The 17578-nt window shown below is 36.1% G+C and overlaps 1 protein-coding gene across 2 annotated transcripts in view; it reads left to right on the top strand.

Moving 5' to 3' along the window:
* The window catches only part of LOC121729648 (arrestin homolog), a 139430-nt gene that overhangs the window by 1914 nt on the left and 119938 nt on the right, over window positions 1–17578 (top strand). Inside the window, exon 2 of one of the 2 annotated variants that reach the window (XM_042118221.1) lies at window positions 15212–15213. The exons of the other annotated variant lie outside the window; for it this stretch is intronic. Within the exon in view, the coding sequence (XP_041974155.1) occupies window positions 15212–15213 (2 nt within the window). The remainder of the gene's footprint in view (window positions 1–15211; window positions 15214–17578) is intronic. 2 annotated transcript variants of the gene reach the window in all.

The following is a 17578-nucleotide window of genomic DNA, read 5'->3' as shown; positions in this document are numbered from 1 at the left end:
AGTTTTAGCCCCCTTATATCATAAAAAAGTACTTACTACAAGTGCTTTGTAGTTACTTGCAACATTTATAACTTCATCACTGCAAGCAAATAAAGGACACTAACGACTATTCTCTGTTTAGTCCTGTGATGCTGGACTGAATTCAATTATCCAGTAATAATGGCGTCTGGCCCTCGTTATTGTAACAATGTTTGTAACAGTTTTTAACTCTTATACCATGGCATTTAGCTGACAAATAAATAACTGACTTATGAGTCGTCAATAAATTACGAAAATAACCTAAGATTTTTGTAACAGTCATGTTTTTACTCATTTTGCGTTTATGGGAGGATTTTCCAAAAATAAAAAGTACCATTTTAAAAAAAATAATTGCTAAAACCAACTTACATTGCTAAGTTGGTTTTAGCAAAAAAAAAATATCATATTTGCTAAGCGTTCACTTATTCACCATGACATAAACTGTGTTGACAGAGTAGACAGAATGATAGAGTATACCGACTTAGAACTGATGTTGAAATTTTTAAATTTGACGTATTATGACGAAAATCGTCGCTAGGGTTGTTAACTTGTTACCTACGAATTTAAAACTATGACATATTCGATGGACGTGTTCCTCTTTGGTCGTATTGTTGTTTGTGTTTTGGCACATGCGATTAAAATTGTCAGAATCCAATTTTGAAATCTTTATTTTAAATATTTAAAAATAAATTATATCAGCCAGCGCGAGGCACATTCCGTTCATAATCCTAGTGAAACCCGACGAATTTGACAGATATTGAAACCTGTCCGTCTCTTTGCAGTCGAACTATTGGTCGTTATGTCTATTGTGGTGTTGAGGTTGGGCTGGAGGCCTTAAAATAATTGACGTACAGTACTCCCAAATTAATAATGCGCATGCAAATCTTCGCTAATTGTCGTAATCACGAAAACATCCGAATCTATGAAACATAAGAGCCCCAAACAATGCACTTGCATTTTGCACCTTGTTAAAAGTAAATAGAAGTAAATATATATATCTTATCTGTCTCTTTTTCTGTATACGAGTATCTGTCCGCTGTCGCCGGTTCGTCAATAAGTGCTATAACTCACCGGGAAGCCATCGCGATGTGGCCAGTGACGTTACCATGGTAACGTCCAAGCAACGTCTGGCGCCTCTACGTTGCCGCAAGGCGCTGTTTTTCTTAAAGATAAGTTTAAAAACAGCGCTTTACAGCGACGTCTATTTAAATAGAATTCTTTGGCATCATCACTTTGGGAGCACTGTAAATAATTAACCTCCCTAGCAACAATCGAGAAAAGTTATTTCGTCGCGTGACTTGATTCTTGGTTTTGCCGCGCCAAAAAATATTTAAGTGGTTCCATCTACGTCATACCAATTACCGAATTATCTAGCGACTAGCGTGACTAGGGTTGCCAGGCTTCCGGATAAAGCCGGACACAAGCAGACCACAGCCAGGTTTTTTGACTGCGTGTCCGGCCAAAATTTTGGGGAAAACAGCGCTTTTGTAGAACTTTGAATCTTTAATTTACATGAAAATCCTACTTATTTTAGACCTGGGGGTGAGCCAAAATCTTTTCGTTTTCGCTTCGTTAGGGAATCGCCGATGAAAATGTTTGGAATTGACGCGTTCGTTAATATGACGTTGACGTTCGACTCGTCTTAATATGTCAATCCCATACATTTTGATGGGCGATTCTATAACGAAGCGAAAACGAAAAAGTTTCAATCTAATAAGAATTTAACTTTTATATTTTATTAGAAGTTAAGATGATAAAGAAGTTAAGAAGATGATGAAGATATTTAATAAAACAAAAAAATTGTACAGGCTTTTGTTTCGGGCTTTTTATACAAATCGAAAAGTCATTTTAGCCGGAGCTAAGCTGACGGCTTTGTCCGGCTTTTCGGTTTAGCGAACTGGCAACCCTAAGCGTGAGTCAACCGAACGAAATGACTAGAAATATTGCAAAAACCTATCTAGTTATTAATTAAAAAGCACTCTCAAGAGTTACGAAAACATATTTCAAGGATTTTTACTTGACTGCGTCAAAAGGATGATGATTTTTCGAGTATGTATGTATTTTTATTTTTCTAAAAGGCTCTAGAGTTTAAATTATAAAGCTTTAGTAAACATTAGATTTGGCAACAGTAATTTTTGAGTGCGGAAAAATACATTGAATTGTAGTAGGTTTAGTTTCTTACTTCGTTGGTAGTCAGCTTGTGATAGTCAATTTTTTTAACCGACTTCCAAAAAACCAGGAGGTTATAATATGCTCGGCTGTGGATATATATTTTTTGTATGTTCAACGATTACTCCGCCGTTTGTGAACCGATTTTCGAAATTTTTGTTTTGTTGTATTAGGTTTCACTCCAATTTGGTCCCATTTTCACAAAAGTGATGACCTGATGATTTATATGGAAACATTATATGGTGATTTTGGTTTTATGATTTATCTATGGACGCTTCACAGCACGTTAGTCTGGTCTCGTGCTAAGTACCTGAAGGACTTGTGTTACAGGTACCAGACAACGGAAATATATTTTCTTAATACTTTTATGATATGCATATTATATTTAAGATTTTTATTATAATATGATACACATATTTAATACACATCCATGACCCACCAACTGAGCCACAGAGGTCGTCTCTGGCATCATAATATTATTTACACTAGAGTTGTATGTTTAAATTTCATGTTTGAATGCCATGCCAGATTCTCTGTAGCAGCGGCTCTCAAACGTTTTTGGTGGCGGAACGGAAAGTGTCATTTTTGACCCAAAAAAAGAAATGTTTTGTCTCTAAATGAATTGTCTCCATGCTGAGGTGTCTGATGATATTTCTAAAACAATTTATGTATCGTTCGCGGAGCCTCTACAGGGCCTTTACGGTGCCCCAGGACTCCGCGCACACTTTGAGAAAGGCTGCTCTATGGTATGAACTCTTATAATAATTTGGTGTTTTACCTTAATTTGATCGTGACGTGTTGCCATGCTTGGCTGCAGCGTCTTTTTTATATAAAACTAGCTGTTGCCCGCGACTTCGTCCGCGTGGACTTCAGTTTATAGCGCGCGGTGTCAATAAAATTGGTGTCAAAAGCTTTTTCGAAACCCTGGTACCCCTTAAATCAAAATACCCAAAACAGCCGTGTAGTGTGCACATAATATGTTTTTTTTTAATTAAACTTTTTTTATACCAAGCTTATTTAGCGTTACAACTTACACAACTTAGCTGCATAATGCATTACACAACTTTAGCTTTGCCCAATACCCATAAACTATTTAGTATATTTTATTATTGGTAGACTGTTGTTTCTGATATCTATGTTGGTAAGTGAGTTATTTAATTACATGTATAACAATCGAAAGAATCAAAAAATTAACTCAGAATGGTACCACCTCTTATAGAAATACGCATGAGCAAGCAATAGCGCGATCTAGGGGACTCTTGGCGCCATCTGTTTTGCATTTTTGGAACTAACTTAATTTGACCAAATTTACGCATTTTCACCCCCTTACAACCCCTTTTTCAAGTTAAAAAGTAGCCTATGTCCTTTCTCAGGCTTTAGACTATCTGTGTACAGAATTTCATTACAATCGGTTCAGTAGTTTTGGCGTGAAAGCGAGACAGACAGACAGACAGAGATACTTTCGCTTTTATAATATTAGTATAGATAAGGGGTCAAAGGAGCAAATGGGTCACCTGATGGAAATTACAGTCGCCCATGGAAACTCGCAACATCAGAACAGCTGCAGGTGCGTTGCCGACCTTTTAAGAGGGAATAAGCTCTCTACCGCCATCATCGATTAAATTAAGTCTGGTGTGGTTTCTTAAAAGCTTATTTGAATTTCCTTCCTTCCCTTATATTAATAATTGTATTACATCATTCACGCCTAAAACATACCTACTGATATAAACATTATGTAAGAACATAATTAGTTTCTCTTACAAGAAGGCAAACAAAAGGAAGACTACTTATCCTTATAAAAGCTATAATTAAGAGCCCATATGACCCTAACTTGACTACATACTTTAACCTAGATCTCAAAATCTGTAAGGTCTAGAAAACTGATTTTTTGACACCAGTTACTTCAGTTCATAAAGATTAAATGCTCAAGACGAAAACACGATTACTCAAAAAATGCTCGATAGTTTCTTTTTTACAAAAAACCTTGTTTTAGACATATTTTTGCTTGGATCTTCGAAGTTTGCTGTCTTTTCTTTAATATTTTTTAATATCTAAAAAGGTATTGATAAAACCTAAATTTGCTCAAAACACTTTTTTCATAATTATTATAGTTCGTCTTTTATTCAAGTAAAACTAACTCGGCGATGATTCCGCGCCGTCCTTTTCCACCTGGCATATGAAAGACGAGGGTGAGTGTGAGGAGAGAAGGACGATGTTTGATTTTTAGAGTCAGGTGAGCTCTTAATGTTTTGTTTTCGTTGCTGTTATTTTCGTGATCTTAAGAGTACAAGATGCTTAAGGCCATCCTCCGAGCAAACGACCTTGACCATACATACATTTGCCGCGATGCGGAGATCGCACCAAAATCCTATTCAAAAGAATAGAATTTTGGCGCGATCATACATTATTATGATAAGTAAAAACTTATCATAATAATATATGAAATGTCGATCTATTGGTGTGTGTTTCAAATAACCGTATTATTTGTAATTACTTGGGAGATACTGAATATATGCTTGAATTTAGATAAATTGGTATTACTTTGGAAACTGATATCATGAGTACAAAAAACAAAAATAGAAAATTCATAACTATTATGTTCATAATAATTATGCTGACGATTATTGCTGTACCTGTGTTTAATTATAATTTTGTAGCTTTCAAATTATGAATTAATGGTTCTAAAAACGGTAAATTACGGCATCTCCGTAGGGGTAGCGTCTTAATATAGAAGTCCCTTTCCATAGAATTGGGGTCAATTCACACTGAAACGAAGGAGCTTAACGACGCATGAAAGCAAACAAAATCGGTATAGCGAAAAGCGTGTTGCCGTTTCAAATTTCCTTTCAGGCAAAAACTACAGAACGGATTTTATTGAAACTTTACAATACTATAGCTTGTACATCAGAATAACACATAAGCTACAATTTTAACCGACTTTCTATACCGGGGAGGTGTTATGTTCGTTTTTTTATGTTCAACGATTACTCCACCGTTTGTTGACCGATTTAAAAAAAAAATTCTTTTGGTATATAGGGTGTCATCCCAGTTTGGTATTATATTCACAAAAGTGGTGATCTGATGAAGGATCCATAAGTAACCGAGGGAACACCTCAAATTTTATAGGGAAACATATTGTGATGACTTCGGTTTCGTGAGAAGTATTCTAAGCATAATATGCTACCAACAAGTAAGATTTTGCACCGAGGTATACCTGGTATACCGTGGTTCGAAAGGTTCTGAAAGAACTCCTGATTCTTTATAGATACAAGTTTGGGAGTTTCGGCGTTGTTTTAAGAACGGAAAGCATATGCTGCTATGCAAATTACATTCATCATCATCATCACCACTACGATATTATACCATGCATCGTCCCATGATTATGAGCCTATTATGACCAACGATATCAATGATTATGACCCTGTTATTGGTACTTTTCATAGTCTTTTAGATCGAGACTCGAGTTTGTCAAGTGATAATTTAAAAAAATCTATACATAATATTATAAACCTGAAGAGTAGGTATGTTTGTCCGATTGATTTCAGTGTTAGATAGCTCATTTATCGAGTAAGGCTATAGATTATATAATCATGCTAAGACTACCGAAGAAACTTAGGAAAATGTGGAAAAAAACGGGGGAAATATTAAAAAGGGTTTATCTCATGAATTACTGGAGCAATTTTTATGGCAATATTTGACACAGATATTATAGAGTAGACCACGTGAAAGGAGTAGGGACATAAGCTATTTTTTATGGGAAAATGTACGGTTTTCGTTAAATTCCTAATTTACGCGGGCGAAGCCGCGCGGAACATCTGGAATATTATAAATGCGAAAGTGTGTCTGTCTTTCTGTCTGTCCTGCTTTTGCTAGGCATGGATATACTTTGAGTCCCGGGAAAGGACATCTAGGATACTTATTATCCCGAAAAAATGTACGGTCCCTGCGCGATAAACGGATTTGGTGTAACTGAGTTGTGGGCATCACTTAGGTAATAAATAATAATAAAGTCTAAATTATTATCTGAACTATTTATACTTACTAATATTATAAATTCGAAAGTGTGTCTGTCTGTCTGTTACCTCTTGACGACGAAACCGCTAAACCGATTTTGCTGAAATTTGAGTGGGAGATACTTTGAGTCCCGGGAAAGGACATAGGATACTTTTTGTCCCGGAAAAATGTACGGTTCCCGCACGATAAACAAGTTTCGGCGCAAGGGACTTGCGTCTTGCGGCCGTCATCTGGTTTCAATATAATTTCGCAAATAGCATGCGAAAGGACAAATTGAGTTAAAAATGTAGCCTATGAGTTCGGATTCCGACGTCGTTAGCTCTCAATTTTACATATGAAAGCACCGTCGCAATTTCTAGTTGAGCAGAAAATCCTTTTGCTGTTCATTTACAGAGGCGCTGTGATATATTCCAAGAATTCAATCTTTAGACAGGGGGTCAAAGTACTAAACAGTACTTTTAATAAAGTTGTATAATATATTTTAACCGACAATTTAAATTTAAAAGAGGCAGTGATGTTCGTTTTCCAGAAGTATAGAATTGAACTTTAATTGGTGCTAGTTACCTTCATCGTTGGTATTGCAGACACAATAGATTTTCAATTGTTATGCGGCAGCCGGCTGCCGCTTGGGGATTGATGAGTTAAAGAAGTATTCTACTAGCTTAGTTTAATGTATTCCTCAAATTTTCCTTTCAAATAATATGTTCAATCATTATTAAGAAGCCACTAATCAAAAACTAATAAGGGAATTAAGAAAGAAAAAAAAAAAGAAAAAGGAAATTTATAAGGGTATAAGTTAAAACAAAACACGGAATTTTTCCACAGAACCTTTGTGAAAACATCACATAAATTCACTCCCACTGTGACCTTTGTATATCTTATTTCTACATGTAACATACGTACATAATACATATTAAGTAGGTATATGGTTCTGGAAAAATTTACTTTTTCGTGGGTAGAATGTTAAAAGTTGATAGCGTTATAATTAGAATTAGGGAACATCTTAAAAGCTTTTTTTACATATTCAAAGATTTTAGGGACAAGAAAAGATCGGCCAAGTGCGAATTGGACTCGCGCACAAAGGATTCCGTACTACTTCCGTATTATAGAGCAAAAATAGTTAAAAAATGTGTTTTTTGTATGGGAGCTCCATCCTTCATATATATTTTATTTAAATTTTATTATTAATTATTAAATTATATATACAACTGAGTATTTTGTGAACATTTAAGTGCCTACCTATGATCATTTTTGATATCGAGCAAAAAATGGCAAAAATTGTTTGTTGTATGGGAGCCCCCCTTAAATGTTTAATTTATTTTGCTTTTAGTATTTGTTGTCATAGCAGCAACAGATATACACTATCTGTGAAAATTTCAGAAGCCATAGCTATTCTATTCAGAGGTTCTTGAGATACAGCCTGGAGACAGACAGATGGACAGACATCGAAGTCTTAGTAATAGGGTCCCGTTTTTACCCTTTGGGTACGGAACCCAAAAAAAGTATATTAAAATATTATAGCATCTCTTAGTAAGGCTTCACAAAACTTAAGTCTCTGTGTCGGTTGAGTTACTATACTGTATGCTGTATGATCATTATATTGTGGCGTCGCAGTCGATGTTGATACCCTTATTAAAAAGTTTATGATTAGAAATTTTCTGGTATGAGGTATCCCATTCTTTACAAAAATTCGAAAGTCGGAGGGTCAATTTTCAGGAAAAAATTGGCATACATTTTTATTATCTGTATGCAAGTTCTTGGAAAGGAAAAGATATTATATTGAAACTCTCGTTATATATGAAAAGCTTGAGTAATATAAAAGTTTTGTTAGGCTGACGAAAATCTGGGCCTGTGGTAAGATTCTTATTTCTTAGTTCAAAAGATTCTTGTAGATACTATTTTCAGATAAACATTCTTTAGAATATTTCTAGATTATCTGGAATATATTATAATATATATATCTATAGTATCTGTTATAATAATTAACTAGCTACATGACCGAGCTTTGCTCGGTATTCGATAAAAACGAATAAAATGACATTTTCTAAAAATGATTCTTGGCTAGATCGATTTATCGCCCCCGAAACACCCTATATACTAAATTTCATGAAAATCGTTGGAGCCGATTCCGAGATTCCATATATATATACATATACATAGCATATACAAGAATTGCTCGTTTAAGGATATAAGATTCCAAATATATATTATATATAGTACAAGAATTGCTTCTTTAAAGATGATTAGTAAATTATTACAACTCGAGACTGACGGCGACCATTGTTTGTGGGACGGGATAGCGATAGACGATGTATATAGGTGTATATATATATATATATATATATATATATATATATATATATATATACAAGAATTGCTCGTTTAAAGATATAAGATAAGTACTAAGTAGGTTACGCGACGACGACGCTAATCGCTATTCCACATTTCAATTAATCTTTAAATGCGTCGAATCTCGCTTCGTTTCGGTATTAAAAGTAAGAAAAAATCGTTAATATACATTTTAAAACATACTAAAACACATTAAATAGCAATGCATAATTTAAATAAGCTGATTAAAATTTAAACGTTCTGCAATTTGCACTCGTGAATCTTAAAATAATTTTGTGAAGAGCAAAAATAATAGCAAGCGGACATAATTTTAAGTGGTTCGTTAAAAAAACAGTTCTTACTACTCATTACATTTTATACTGTGTGTTTCTATGGAATTAAAATTAAAAACAACTTTTTACTACTCTACATTTTAAAAAGTAAAATTTTTAAAATGTAAAGTATTTTAAAAATTTTACTTTTCTTTGTCCGCTAGTAAAAAGTTTTTGTGAAATCTTTATTTTTAACAAAAAATTAAAACCGACTTCCAAGGTTTAAACAATAATAACATCCTTATAATATGAACTAAAAAGTATTAAATAATTTTTCCTATCTAATGGTGCCTTTTTCCGAATCATCTTCTTATTGACGCATAGAGAAAGAAATGATCTATCTTTTAATGATCGAATATCAAATTCGACACATTTCGAGTTACGACACTATTGTAATAGCAGTGCGATATGCTTAGGACGTTCATAAAACCAAAATCACCATATGGTCTGCGGTGCCCATACAGTCGGCATGGCCGCGCCATGCCGACCGTACTATGGGCGCCGCAGACTCGATCGCACAAAAAGTCTGTCGTCTGCGATCTCCCTAATATAAATTTTGAGGAGTTCCCTCGATTACTCAGGGATCCCATGATCAGATCACCACTTTTGTGAACATGGTGTGTCGTGCATGCGCAGTGTCGTCTTCTTCTGGATGTAGTCCACGACGTCCTCGACCTCCATGGACCAGTGCAGGCGGGATATGGGGCAGGCTCCGCAGACGCAGCTCAGGTACATATGGAGCGGTGCTGCGATGGTTGCGGGTGGCGGGCTTCTTCTTCCTCCTCTCCACCAGAATGAAGCCCTCCTCATCGCACCCCCTGCTCTCGTCCTTGCCAGGCCGAGAAGACTTCACTTTCCACGAACGCTCCACGCTCTTTGTAGCATTGCGGCTCTTCTTAGTCTTGCGACTCTCCGGAGCCTTGCGGCTCTCATTCTCCCATTAGTTTTCGCCCGCGTGGGAGGTGCGGGGTGACCAGCAACAGTCGTGTAGTTTTGCTGAGTCGCTTGTGAACTCGGCGTCAGCGCAACCGGGAGGGGAACGCGGGCGGGGGCAGCAGCGGCGGTGTTTGTTGACTCGTCCGATAATGCTGACGGGCTAAACGTGATTGCCTGTGCGCCTCGACGACAGTTGACGAATGCGGCGTCAGGTGACCTACATAATGAATTATTACTTTTCAATTGTGATAATTCACTACGTAGGTCACTGATGATAGATTCCGACTCCACACTCCTTTCGGTTCCGTCTCTTCGTCGCGACGGCATGTTCGACGGCGGTATACAAAAAGTTTTCTTCGACATATTTTGACAAGGTTTTTGTCAATATTCTGATACGGGCAAAACTGTCGGATTTTGGTCGGATTGTTTGCTGTGCTAGTGGCGCCTTCTGATCTGACCTTTGCGTAATATTATTCATTGAAGGAGTTCGAACTTTTGTTGTTTTTCATAATAATATGTCCAAAGTATTCAGAGAGTTTTGTCTAAACAGAACGGCTGTACGGTTCAGCGTCTCGATGAACTCGCACGTTGTGCCGTACCATCAATTTATTTGTATAAACATGCAACAATGGAATCAAAATAAAACAGAGCATTATTAAGCATCAAGAGCGTATTATTTGACACCTATCATCAGCATCAGGATCACTATCAGCATCAGCATCAACACTATCATCCCAATTCAACATTTATCACCTGTAGGGGACAACCCCTACAACGGCTATGATGCTGCTCAATCTCTATCTCTAATATATATAAAATTCTCGTGTCACAATGTTGTTTATCGTACTCATCCGAAACGGCTTTACTGATTTTAACTAAATTTTATATGCATATTCAATGGGTCTGAGAATCGGCTACTGGGTACTTTTTATGTTGATAAGTGCATTTGTTAAATAAATAAAAGTGAATTATTACAACTCGAGACTGACGGCGACCATAGTTTGTGCGACGGGATAGCAATGGACGTTGTCACGGTGACATACTTATTTAGTCACTTCAATAAAATAATACGGGCGAAATACTTTATATAGCATAGAAACGTTTGCCGGGACAGCTAGTAATTTCATATTATTACTATCGAGACTGCATCAAAATTCAAAATCTACTCAAAGCTATAATGTACAATATCTTATATCTATATTTAAAAACCGGCCAAATGCGTAGCCAAGCGCAATATAGGGTTCCGTAGTAGAGCTTGTTTTTGATATTTTTTTATGGTCAATGAATGTTGTAAGTACATTTATAACGTGTTTTACACTACTATCAATATCATCTCAGTTATGTTCAAAAGAATTTGAACAAAAAGTTCCTTTATACTTCACTGAATACATTTTTTTAGTTGATCGACTATTACTAACTTATGAAGTCTTCTTAGCCGTCATAGTTTTCCTTTTGAATTTAGCATATTTCCTACTCCTGTGATTTTTTTCACATTGTGGTAGGAGGACACTGGACTCTATTTTTCCACTTTAAAACTTCACATTTCACAAATGGATCCCTAAATCAGTAAATGAATCAATACTCGTAATATTTGAAAAAAAACCTATCCAACGATACCCCAATCCTCGCCTGATGTGTAGGGGAGGTACCATGAAAAATAGTTTTTAAAGATTTTATATACCATTTTGTCGGCATCATTAATAATTATGTGCATTCATGCCGAATTACAGCTTTGTAGGTCTTATAGTGTCTGAGCAAAACCGCAGACAGACAGACGGACAGACAGACGGACAGACAGACAGACGGACAGACAGACAGACGGACAGACAGACAGACGGACGGACAGAGCGAAACTATACTTAAGGTTTCCTTGTTAACTACGGAACCCTAAAAATTAAACAATTCGTAACACTAACACCTTATCAAGTCGCCCTCAAATACGGAATCAAGGAACATCTTATATTATGTGGCCACCTAAAATATTCTATGGTCACCTTTTGTCAGCTGAAGGGTCCTAAGGGTACTATTGTTGGACAGGGTTAGGGACTAGGGTCACGAATAAGGTTTGTGTAGGGTGCGGATTTCACTAACAAAACCCCGTCGAAATTGAACTAATAAGGTGTATAAATGTGATATATATATATAAAGTATTTCGGCTGTATTATTTTATTGAAGTGACTAAATAAGTATGTCACCATGGCAACATCCATCGCTATCCAGTCGCACAAACAATGGTCGCTGTCAGTCTCGAGTTGTAATAATTAACTTTTATTTATTCAACAAATGAACTTATCAATATAAAAAGTACCCAGTAGCCGATTCTCAGACCCACTGAATATGCATATAAAATTTGGTTAAAATCAGTAAAGCCGTTTCGGAGGAGTACGCTATCTAACATTGTGACACGAGAATTTTATATATTAGAGAAATATTATCTTGTATGAGAAGTATAGTTCATCGCAAAAATGTTGAAAATTTTATACTGGAGTTGTATTTTTTCTTTATTTGTAGAAGGTATCCTAAATTCAATAAACTGACTGAAGGAGGCTAACTGGAACTGGCCTAGACGACAGAACTAAAAAAAAATGGTAATAAAACTCGAAGAAAAACGTCAAGAAAGATTCAGGAGAACCCAGTTTGGGAATCCCCGCTCGCATCATAGCCATCAGACTAACATTACAGTTAAACACATTAAAAAAAAACCTATCAGTGTTAAAGAATAGCTTTCGTATTTCGTAGCCAGCTGGACGCTGGTATATTTTATTTGATTTGTGAGCCTATTCAAAATTTAATAAAAAAAATCTAATAAACATTTGAAAAGTCTGAAAAGGGCGAAAAGGTAATAAAATGTAATGAAATTCGACTCGAAGTTTAGACTCGATTGTTAGTGAAATCGATAACAAGGAACAAAGACTGTCCAAACTTTGTGTATTGAGATCGAGATTATAAATATCGATTTTGACCTTCGAGTTCATTAATGAGATATTCCTTATTGAAGTACGTACAATCCCAATTTGATAATGGTTCGTTAATCATTGTAAAGGGGACCTTCGATCCTTGCGGCAAGCGACCACGACCTACTTAAGATGCTCCCCCTACGGACATGCCGTAATTTACCGTTTTTAGAGTCTCATTAACTCATACGCCTCCCTGGTCTAGTGGTATAGAGTGCGGCTCTAGACTCGGAGTTCGTGGGTTCGATTACCGCGTTGGAAACATGTTATTTCCAAGTTTGGTTAGGACAATGCAGGCTGATCACCTGATTGTCTGACAAGTAAGGTGATCCATGCGTCGGATGGGCATGTAAAAAGTCGGTCCTGCGCCTGATCTCTCGCCGGTCGTGTCGGTCTTCCGTCCCGCTGGGTTATGAGAGTAAAGGACTATTCAATAGAGAGCGCTCTTGTGTACCGCGCACACACTTGGACACTATAAAATTACTCCTGGTCCTGTGTAACTGGCCTGGTTTCAATGAAACCGGCCACCGTCACCGAAACCGGTGTGGGTGCTATTATTATTATTAACTCATAATTTGAAAGCTACAAAATTATAATAAAAATACAGCAATAATCTTCAGCATATCAACATTCCTTTCCCCGTTATTAATTTTCTATTTTTGTTTATTATACTCATGATATCAGCTTCCGAAGTAATACCAATTTATTTAAATTCAAGCATATATTCAGTGTCTCCCTAGTATTTACAAATTACGTTTATTTAAAACACACGTGACACGACAATAGATAGGCAATTTCATTAACTACATATTCCCCGTTTGAATTTTTTTAATCAATTTTGAACTATTGGAGTGCCTATAAAGTACCGGCCGTTCCCAATATTTGATCTATCTCTGGTTTTGCCCCACTAGAGATAGGAATAGCTCACATTAGACATTAGAGACATATATTTTATATCAATTGTTAACGGCCGTTAGAGTAAAAGGTAGTAGAGATATAAGTAAAAAAAACATGGTTTTTGTGCGAGCTCGGCAACGCGTCAAATGTATAGTCAAGGCAGCGCCAAGGTCGTTTGCTTGGGGGATGGCCTTAAGTTCAAATAAAATGTCACATTATGAACTAGGCTATAGGTTTAATTTTTTACCGATATTGGTCTAGCCACCCATGCTGCCGCCGCTTTGTAGTGACATAGACTCTAGAGCAAATGAACCAAGTGACATTCTATTTGAATTTTTGTCGGTCGCCGCAAGGATCGGAAACTCATAATAGGTGCCATCGAGGAAATTGATTCCTAGGCAGTTGACGGACCTACGTCATGTGGCTTATGTCAAGTCAATGTTAGCTGTGATCGGTCGGATGGGTTTGTCTTAATGCGACCAAATTAGTTAGATCCGCCATCTGCATAGGATCAAGTTCTCTGATAGTACATAATACATTGCATTGGTACACGAAATAAAAATACTTATTTGAAATCACTTTTTTAAACTAGTAGTAGTAACTAGGTACTTGATGCTTAAAATAGCCCTCATAAACAGCAGTAGTTCATATAATATAATAGTGAACATTAGAAAACGTCGTTAAAAATATTATCTAAATCTAATAATTTTTATGTAATAAAATTTGTGTCTGTCTGTTTTGAACTTTTATTTGTTTTGTTTGTACTTTGTGTCCCTGGAAAGAAAATGGGATAATTTTATGCCGAAAAAGGATGGCAATTTCTACAGTCTAATTATTTTTTAGTTCTCTGTATTAACCTTAAGCAAAATGATTGTACAATAAAAACAAGCCTCGAAGCCATAAGGGAAAAGTACAGAATTAAAATTCTACGAAACATAAAAATTAGATCTAATCGGCAAAAGAGGAAAGTAATTGAAGACGTTAGTGGAAGAAGCAGGTATGTAACAGTTAAAAAATTGCCGGTTTTTTTTGCATAAATGGAGGTTTTAGGGCCGGGAAAATGATTTGAAATCAAAAAATGTGGATTTTATTTTATACAAAAAATGAATTACTAGGTTTGTTTAAATTATAAGGAAAAAATGAGTAATTATTCTTATGTTAAAAATGTTAGTTACCTGGTTCTTCCACTCACGTCTTCAATTTTGTTCGGAAAATTAGAATTGCTCCCCGAAGACAATGCCCAATGACATCGAAATAAAATGTTGAATTACGGTGTTCAGAGCCCCGATTCTGTTCTGTTAGAACGTTATAGCTGCGATATCTTTTCTATAGGCAAAATATTTTGAGATGGCACCACGGTCTAGTCTAGGAGCTATGTAAAAATGCTCGCACTGTATTTTGTTATCTTTAGAAAAAAATTAACTCTTATAAAGACACAGAAAAATGGCAGTAGCCATATTATGTTTCACGATAGCTATTATAAGTCACGTCACGAAAAACTTTTGTCTCTATAGACATAAAATTAGCAGCGCCAAAACTTTTGTATAACAGTCAGTACTCTAGATGTATCTCGGTCTCAAGACACAGTTCAGGGTCGCATCTTAAAATATACTGACCACTTATACACGTAGATAAAGGTGGGCCTTTATTGCCGTATTGTCATGTTTTAGGAAGACTATGGGTAGTCTTCCTAAAACATGACAATAATTCTAAAGTAAGCGTGACAAACACAAAGACCGCAAACAAAATCTTATTTTAGTAAAGCTGGATTCAAATCCGTAACTTTTCAACTCATAAAATTACTTCATTACGTTGTTTTAATCAGAGAATCTCCCAAAATATCCTGAGATGAGTTCGTCTGATAACAGGGTGAATGCCCGCTTTTGATTGGCTGAACTTCATTCTAATGAAAATTCAGGTACCTGTTAAAATGTTAGTTTTCTAGTTAAATTATACTTTTGTTCGTCTGAATATCTTTATATATAAAACTCAAAGGTCACTGACTGACATGGTGATCTATCAACGCACAGCCCAAACCACTGGACGGATCGGGCTGAAATTTTGTATGCATGTAGATGTTATGACAAAGGCATCCGCTAAGAAAGGATATTGATAAATTCCAAACCAAGGGGTTAAAATAGGGGATGAAAGTTTGTATATAAAAATTACTTAACGCGAGCGAAGCCGCGGGCAAAAAGCTCATTAAAAAATAAAAATATACAATAGTATATTATGTCTGTCTGTCTGTCTGTTACCTCTTGGCTCTTCAGTTCACGATTAAAAAAAAAACTTTGAACCCTAGTAGAGAACAAAGGTTCATTTTTGTTGGAGAAAAATAGAAAAATGTACGGTTCTCGCGCGATAAATGAATTTTGGCGCAACGGAGTTGCGGGCGTCATCTAGTTATATACATTATAATATGTCAAAATGTGACGTCGAAATGTAAAATACTAGCTTTCCCGGCAAACGTTGTTTTGCCATAAAATGATTTTCCCTGTTTTCCTGCTGTTCTCCTTAAGTTTTTTCTGTTTTTTTCTATAGACCTCACGGAGCCCGAGACCTTTCCAACGAATGCAAAACCGTCCTGACGCTATAACTCCCGGAAAACCCGACTTATTTTTATATATTAGAATATATTATACAATATACATACTACATAGCTGTTCAATTTTGTGTCTTTGTTTGGCAACAAAAATATTTAAAGTAATAAAACGTTGTGTATTGTGTGTAGACATTTTACTAGAATTATATCTATTTCAATTTTTTTTCCTGTATTTTCTAAGTTAATCAATTCATCTTTTTTTAAGCATACTAATTAAATAATAATGAATTCTAATTATTTTAAATAGTTACTAGTTACTCTTAGGTGAATAAAAATGCACATTCAATCAAAATTTTAGCTAGAATTACAATAGCGAAAATTCACATAGTTTTTAATAATGGTTGAAAATATAAATCATGAATATTGTTAAAATACTTTGAAACCGAGTATTTTTATTACTTAAGCAAAAAACATCTAAAAATATGAGAGTATTTTTGTGTAACGGTATAAATAGCAGTTTTCGTCGGCGCGAGAAAAACATGAAAGATAATGAAAAGCTCGTACGAGAAAAATGTTACGAAAAAAATTGTACGTGCTTTTGTCTGTAAATCGAGCATCGACCTCCGGATATTACTTTTTAGGTACCGACCACGCTAAGGGCCAGGCCACAACATTGCGTTGCGGCGTCGTGTCGTAAAAACCACATCGCACAGAAATGCGATGCGTTGTCACAACGCAAAACATCATCGGAAAAAATCGTCTGTTGTGCCAAAATTCGTTTATCGCGCGGGAACCGTACACTTTTCCGGGATAAAAACTATCCTATGTCCCTTCTCGGGACTCTAAATATTTCCATGCCAATTTTCAGCAAAATCGGTTCAGCGGTTTGGGCGTGAAGAGGTAACAGACAGACAGACAGACACACTTTCGCATCTATAATATTAGTAAGTAAGTATGGATGTCATACAGTGGCATTTTATCGGCCCAAAGTAATCTCGTTCTCGGTGGACGGCGGCTGTGGACACCATCACCCTTACTGTTGATTCAATCCGAAATATTCTGGCCAGTACATTTTTTAATCACATATTATACGTCACATTTGTTTCACAAGTACAATATTGTGGCATACCAGTTTAATAAACGCCTCCGTGGTCGAGTAGTTTAGAGCGTGGCTCTTGACTCGGAGGTCGTGGGTTCGATTGCCTCGTTGGTAACATTATTTCCAATTTTGATTAGGGCAACATAGGCTGATCTGATTGTTTGACAAGTAAGATGATCTATGCGTCGGATGGGCATGTAAAAGTCTGTCCAGAGCCTGCTCTATCGCTCGTCGTGTCGGTCGTCCGTCCCACTGGATTATGAGAGTAAATAAATAGAGAGTGCTCTTG

The sequence above is a fragment of the Aricia agestis genome, chromosome 8 (assembly GCF_905147365.1).
Source record: "Aricia agestis chromosome 8, ilAriAges1.1, whole genome shotgun sequence".
In the NCBI taxonomy this organism is placed as follows: Eukaryota; Metazoa; Arthropoda; class Insecta; order Lepidoptera; family Lycaenidae; genus Aricia; species Aricia agestis.
Note: the sequence above shows the minus strand (reverse complement) of the source record. Positions and strands in the feature narration are given on the sequence as shown.